This window comes from Helianthus annuus, chromosome 7 (genome assembly GCF_002127325.2).
Source record: "Helianthus annuus cultivar XRQ/B chromosome 7, HanXRQr2.0-SUNRISE, whole genome shotgun sequence".
In the NCBI taxonomy this organism is placed as follows: Eukaryota; Viridiplantae; Streptophyta; class Magnoliopsida; order Asterales; family Asteraceae; genus Helianthus; species Helianthus annuus.
Genome location: NC_035439.2, coordinates 47658917 through 47664916, shown reverse-complemented (window position 1 = coordinate 47664916; position 6000 = coordinate 47658917). Strand labels below are relative to the sequence as shown.

The following is a 6000-nucleotide window of genomic DNA, read 5'->3' as shown; positions in this document are numbered from 1 at the left end:
CTGTACGGAATTAGCTGATATTTTGCCGTTTGTCCCGCCACAGATATAACATATATTTTTTAATTTTTTTTCATGAAAAGCTTGTGTTGTATTCGTTGTATCTTCAACAATATTTAACTACTCATAAGTTAACTATGGGTTTCCTGGGTTCATATTTTCTTTTGAGAGAGTATGTATTTTGAAGGTATGTTGTGGTGTATAAGCTTGAAAACTTGTGATGTTTCGTTCACTTTTACCATCCAATTTGCCAAAAAAAAAAAAATCATAACAATTACCATATAATTTAGCCAACAATAGATGTAAGAAATTTATTTGACATGAGAGTAGATTAAAAGAGGGCAGGGCTGTCATGCGAATACCAAAGTTCCTAGCAACACAGAGGCAAGTGGAACCAAGAGATTGTCATCAAGCTTGGCGCAAATTGGGTGAGACTCGACGAGTGCACTCACGAGAGAAACCACCAAGAAACCAAGCACCATTTTGAAACTTGTACGGACATAGCCAAACATGGAAAAATAGTACATGTACCTATACATATAACCAACCATCATAACCCGAATTGTAAAAGTAGTAGGAGGAGGAGAGGGCAAAATGAATGAATACCCGACAGAGACGGTGAAACCAGCTGTAGCCATGGCAATTGAGCCGGCAAATGATTTATCTTTATTATAAGGAATCTTTTTCTTTCCAAACCGCCTCCCGATAATATCAGCAATACCTGTATTGTATTGTATGTATACATACACTAGTAAGGACAAAAATAAGCCCATTAATAAGAAAGAAGAAGGATTACCGTCTCCAGCACAGAGATTGCAAATTCCGGCGATGGCAACCGGGGACGTTCTCCAGTAGATTGCACAACACAGAGTGATTGTAATAGCATAGTACATAGGGCCCTTAATAAGCTCCCTGGTAACAAACAACTCAACATCTGTTCTCATAGCTACTTATTTATAAATAAATCAAAACAACAACCTGTAGTCTCCAAATCTGCTCATAGACTTGACGGTAGCCTCGTCTTTAACAACTCCGAGTCCTATGAGAAGCACTTTCACTATGTTGACACCAGGAACGAGAGCTGCCATCGCTGCTCCTTGAATGCCCGAACTAAACCAATGTAAGAAGATGGACATGAGTGTAAATAAATACCCTTTGGTTCACTTCAGTTTGTTACCTGAAGAGAGGCCAGAATAACATGAATCCCAGTCCAAATGTTATATGCAAAAGTTTCCTGTTTAGCATCTGATAACCCAAAAAGAATTATTACTTTGACTTGGAAAGTCGATCTCCTCGATATAATAAAAGTAAAGTACCTGCTTGAAAAGCCCTCTTTTTGCAGTTTCTTCAAATAATCGAAGCAACCCCAAGGCATAACAGCTCGTCAAAGCCAAGGCGCAAAGATCTCCGGCGAGGGGCAACAACATGTTTGCTGCACACTTGGAGCTGAATCAGAACAATGACAATATTATGGGTGGTTTTTAGAATAAGTAGATTTCCCTAACCTAACATAACCTTTTTCACTTCGGCACTTCAAATCTCTGTTATTTGGTTTGGTAGTCAAAATGCTACCTAACAAATATTTTATGTTTTTGTCAACTATGGCTAACGTATAGAGATAACGACCATGATATTATTTCATTCTTTCGGGTGTTTTGTTGTTTTAGTAGTGTTTCTTCAAAATACGATGTCGTGGTTTAGCAACTGCCTTTTCAATGAATACTCTAACGAGTCCGTTGTTCCAGATTCTTACGACGGAACCGCTATTTCTACCTCGTACGATAAGCATTCCAACACGACGGAGGAGGAGGAGGTTGTATTTGGCGTTTGTTATCGTGACAATATGGTGCAGCTGGACTTGAATATCCTTGTGGAAGACTCGTACGGACAACACGACTATTTGGATTATGGATACGCAGGTGAACCATATCCTGATCAGCCAAACTATCTTGACCACGGTTAAGGTGGTGAGCAGAGCTATGTACAACAAGACTATCCCGACCACGGTTACGGTGGTGAGCGGAGCTATGTAGAGCAAGACTATCCCAACCAGGGAGAGGGTAGTGAGCAGTATGAGAAAGGCTCTTACCCAATTATATTTTCTTTTGATACAAACTGGACCTTTTCGTTATGTGAGGAATTGGTGGATTGGGTACAGAAGACGGGAAAGTGTAACACTCTAAAGTTAGTAATGACTTTATATCATATTTTAGTGCGGAATATGGTCCCAATCTTTTTTTTTTTTTTTCTAACAACATAAACTTGAGTTCCATCAACTAAATATCAAGATATGAAAAGTAGAAAACTTGACTGTTTATTTAAGGCTAACTATAAACTTTTGCCCATTAAACACCTTTATAATACATAACCAAAGTGTTATGATGTGTGTCCACGTTTCATCCAGAGCACTTAATCTTCCACTTTAAATCCAATCCCACGCTAAGATACAAGCTTTACCTGGGTCAAAATAACACCATGAATTAGCATTATAACATGTATGAATCGTACATACACAATAACACCAAATCAAACCGAATCATCATACTACAAAACTCATCGGACTCAAAGACACGAAGTACCATACGCCGGGTCGGGCGTACAACAAACCCTTCTGAGTGTACACTTCTCTAGAGTGGCGTATCACACGTTGAGTTAGGTGTATGTAACACCCCTTACAACTCTAATCCATTTTTTTTCTATTCTTTTCACCCATTTTCGTTCCTACAACTCCTGCATGTTTCCACATCCTACAAATACACTTAAAAAGATAATACTTTAATAGTTTTTCGATCATAAAAACATACCTTTCAACTTATCATATCTTGTAAGCTTTCTTACATCAATGTGGATGAGATATAGAATAATATTGAATGTAATATATTATGCGAGTTTAGAAAATCTCATAAATATGACATCTCAACATGTAAAATGCTCGTATGGCTTCTCATATAACGCCATCAGAAACACTTACACTTGTAATGGGTCACAACGACCCGTGATCACGCTTTCAACCTGTAGTAATCAATATTACAATTTAAATGGGTCATAACGACCCGTTCCCACTTTATAAATTTATAATCGCCGAAACAATCTAAATGTGTTAAAACAACTCGTTCCCACTTTATAAAGTTAGAACAATCTAAATATGTTAAAACGATTCGTTCCCACTTTATAAAGTTATAATTACCACTTTATAAAGTTATAATTACCAAAACAATCAAAATAGGTCAAAAAGACCCATTCCCAGTTTATAAAGTTATAGTGACCAAGGTAATCCAAATGGGTCAAAACGACCTCTTAATGCAAGTAATTGCATACTACATTGCAAGCTTTTTTAAATACTTTAAAAACACTTTAAAAGATGAAAACAACAGTTTCAAACCAACAATTCAGGTCTAGTATTTTTAAAAAGGTTCATCTGAACTAACTTTTATTTAAAACCCTTTTTTTGTGCAGCTCTTTGTGCGCAGCTACTGTAATAAGCCAACTTAACCCACTTAATAGCCATGTTTTCATTTGTACTAAAATTATGAAGAAACTAGACATCTGGAGATTTTAAATGATATAAAATATGCCCCAAACGGACAACCAATTGATTTGTTATGAATTTGTAAAAACCGGTTAATACCTGGATAAAAGCTGAATTTTCAGCACTAAGCCAAAACAGTCCACTATGAGTTTTTATCACCATATTATTTATTTATTTATTTTTTTGGCTTTCGACCAACAAAATATCATCTAGATACATGTTAATGATAATTCATACCATATATAATACTTTTTGTTAATTTCCCCCTTCTTAATTCTTATCTTTAGCTTACTTTCGGTCAATTAAATTTCTACAAAATCAGCGACATTTGAAGTTTCATCATACAAGAGTAGTTATGAATAAGAACTACTTACCTTTACAACGAGGGCTCCCCTTTGGCAATCGAGCTTGACCTGTTGACCCATTTACCTACTTAAGTCAACAATTTAAGTAAACTTAAACTTCTTTAAACATTATATCGATGATTCATTTACTAGTAATTCCAAGTTAAATTTTGTCTTTTCATTCAAGACATTTTATCAAACACCTTATGTGCATCTAAAGTTTGTTTACAAAATTCGTTATATTCATGGCCCTTTCAATCCTATATTTCTTCACAATCTTTATATAACCAATTTGCAATAAAAATAGACTATCGATAAACAATATCATCTTTGTTTCATCCATACAACCAAAACACATTCATAGGGTTCGACCCTATCCTATACCCACAACCAAATGTATAATTTTTCAAGAAATCATCGTGATTATATAGTTTACTCATGAATCTAGTATGTAAAAATCGTATATGAGCATAAATCAACAACAAATTATTAAGCTTTCATCTCTTATTCGTTCATATGAACTCAATAACTACTCCACAATATGGGTTGGGTTAAAACTTTATACCTGGAGTGCAAGGGTTCTTGATTTAACAGAATATCTCTCATGCAATTAAGTTAGGCAAGGATTTGAAGGTGGATATGACCTACCACCCTTGACCGTCGTTCCCTTTTTTTTCATTCTTGATGTTTTGAATTTTTTCGAAAGTGAGAAAGAGAGATGTCATGGGTTTTCATCCCCAGAGGGGCAAGTGGTTTTAAGGGTGAGATATAAGGAGGCCAAGAGAGAAGCGAAGAAGGCAGTGTCAGAGGCGAAGAACGCAGCTTACAAGCGGATGTATGATCGACTGGAAACAAAGGAGGGGAGCATGACATGTTCAAGATTGCAAAAGCTAGAGAACGTAGAAGGCAGGACCTAGGAGCAGTGAAGTTTTTAAAGGGAGAGGACGGATGCGTTTTAGTCAAAGAACACGACATTAAGATGAGATGGCAAATGTACTTCTACAATCTTTTTAATGGCGGGAGGGATTACCAGCAAGAAAATGATGATTCACCTACTCGAAGGCAACTACGGAATAACGGCTACTGTCGACGTATCACACGGGAGGAGGTGAGAACAACTCTTAGAAAGATGAGAAGGGCAAAGGCAGTTGGGCCAGATAACATACCGATTGAGGTATGGAAATGCTTGGGAGAAGAAGGAGTTCATTGGCTAACTATTTTATTCAATTCTATTTTCAAATCGGGGAAAATGCCAGATCAATGGAGGAATAGTGTAGTAGTACCCGTGTATAAGAACAAAGGGGATGCCCAATGTTGTGGGAATTACAGGGGGATTAAGTTGCTAGGACACACTATGAAATTATGGGAGAATAATTGAGACGAGAATCAGAAGAGAAACTCAAGTCACGGTAAACCAATTTGGTTTCATGCCAGGGCGATCGACTACGGAAGCAATACATATTCTAAGGAGATTGATGGAGAAGCATAGGGAGAAGAAACGAGACCTACACATGGTGTTCACTGATCTTGAAAAGGCCTATGACACTGTGCCACGTAGACTGATTTGGGATAGTTTGGAGAGTAGAGGGGTTTCTAGGAAGTATATAGACTTAATTAAGGATATGTATGTTAGGACTGAGACTACTGTCCGAGCGCCTGTAGGGGATACTGATTCCTTCCCTGTGGAGGTAGGACTTCACCAAGGGTCTGCTTTGAGCCCTTTCTATTTGCAGTTATCCTAGATGAGTTGACAAAGTTAATTCAGGAGGCTCTTCCATGGTGCCTGCTTTTCGCAGATGATATTGTGTTAGTTGCTGATAGTAAACAAAGCCTGAATGCGAGGTTAGAAGACTGGCGAGCAACTTTAGAGGGCAAAGGTTTAAGGATTAGTAGATCTAAAACTGAGTACCTGTATTGTGATTTTAGTGGAGTAGACAACGATGAGGACATTCAGATCACCATTGACGGGCAAGTGGTTCCGCAGGTCAATAAGTTCAAGTATCTAGGATCGTTTGTTCAGAGGGATAGGGAGATAGATAGTGACGTTGCCCACCGCATCCAGGTTGGATGGTGTAGGTGGAGAGCTGCCACTGGGGTATTGTGCGATAAGAGGTTCCCAACAAAATTGAA

General features: G+C 37.6%; 1 protein-coding gene across 13 annotated transcripts; it reads right to left on the bottom strand.

The window, feature by feature from the left end:
• Nucleotides 1-220: 220 nt before the first annotated feature.
• Nucleotides 221-4792, bottom strand: LOC110939702 (probable phytol kinase 3, chloroplastic). Of its 13 annotated transcripts, none has more exons than XM_035975670.1 (9): nt 4436-4792; nt 2543-3955; nt 1771-2454; nt 1314-1443; nt 1175-1242; nt 976-1107; nt 794-909; nt 604-718; nt 221-528 (listed from the first exon to the last, which is right to left on the bottom strand). In XM_035975670.1, the coding sequence occupies exons 3-9, from the start codon at nt 1923-1925 to the stop codon at nt 348-350; spliced, it is 897 nt and encodes a 298-aa protein (XP_035831563.1). In that variant the 5' UTR covers nt 1926-2454; nt 2543-3955; nt 4436-4792; the 3' UTR covers nt 221-347. The 13 variants fall into 13 exon arrangements, with proteins under 13 accessions (XP_035831563.1, XP_035831564.1, XP_035831562.1 ...); XM_035975671.1 differs by having other exon boundaries at nt 2577-3955; XM_035975669.1 differs by having other exon boundaries at nt 1771-2744; nt 3901-3955.
• Nucleotides 4793-6000: the final 1208 nt, after the last annotated feature.

What these genes read in the sequence shown, in the direction of transcription:
- LOC110939702 (XM_035975667.1), bottom strand. Translation starts at nt 1,925, where the DNA reads ATGGTTCACCTGCGTATCCATAATCCAAATAGTCGTGTTGTCCGTACG. An exon ending in AGCAGATTTGGAGACTACAG is followed by an intron (nt 910 to 975) that starts GTTGTTGTTTTG and finishes GTTTGTTACCAG; the next exon opens with GGAGCTTATTAAGGGCCCTA. An exon ending in CAATCTCTGTGCTGGAGACG is followed by an intron (nt 719 to 793) that starts GTAATCCTTCTT and finishes AATACAATACAG; the next exon opens with GTATTGCTGATATTATCGGG.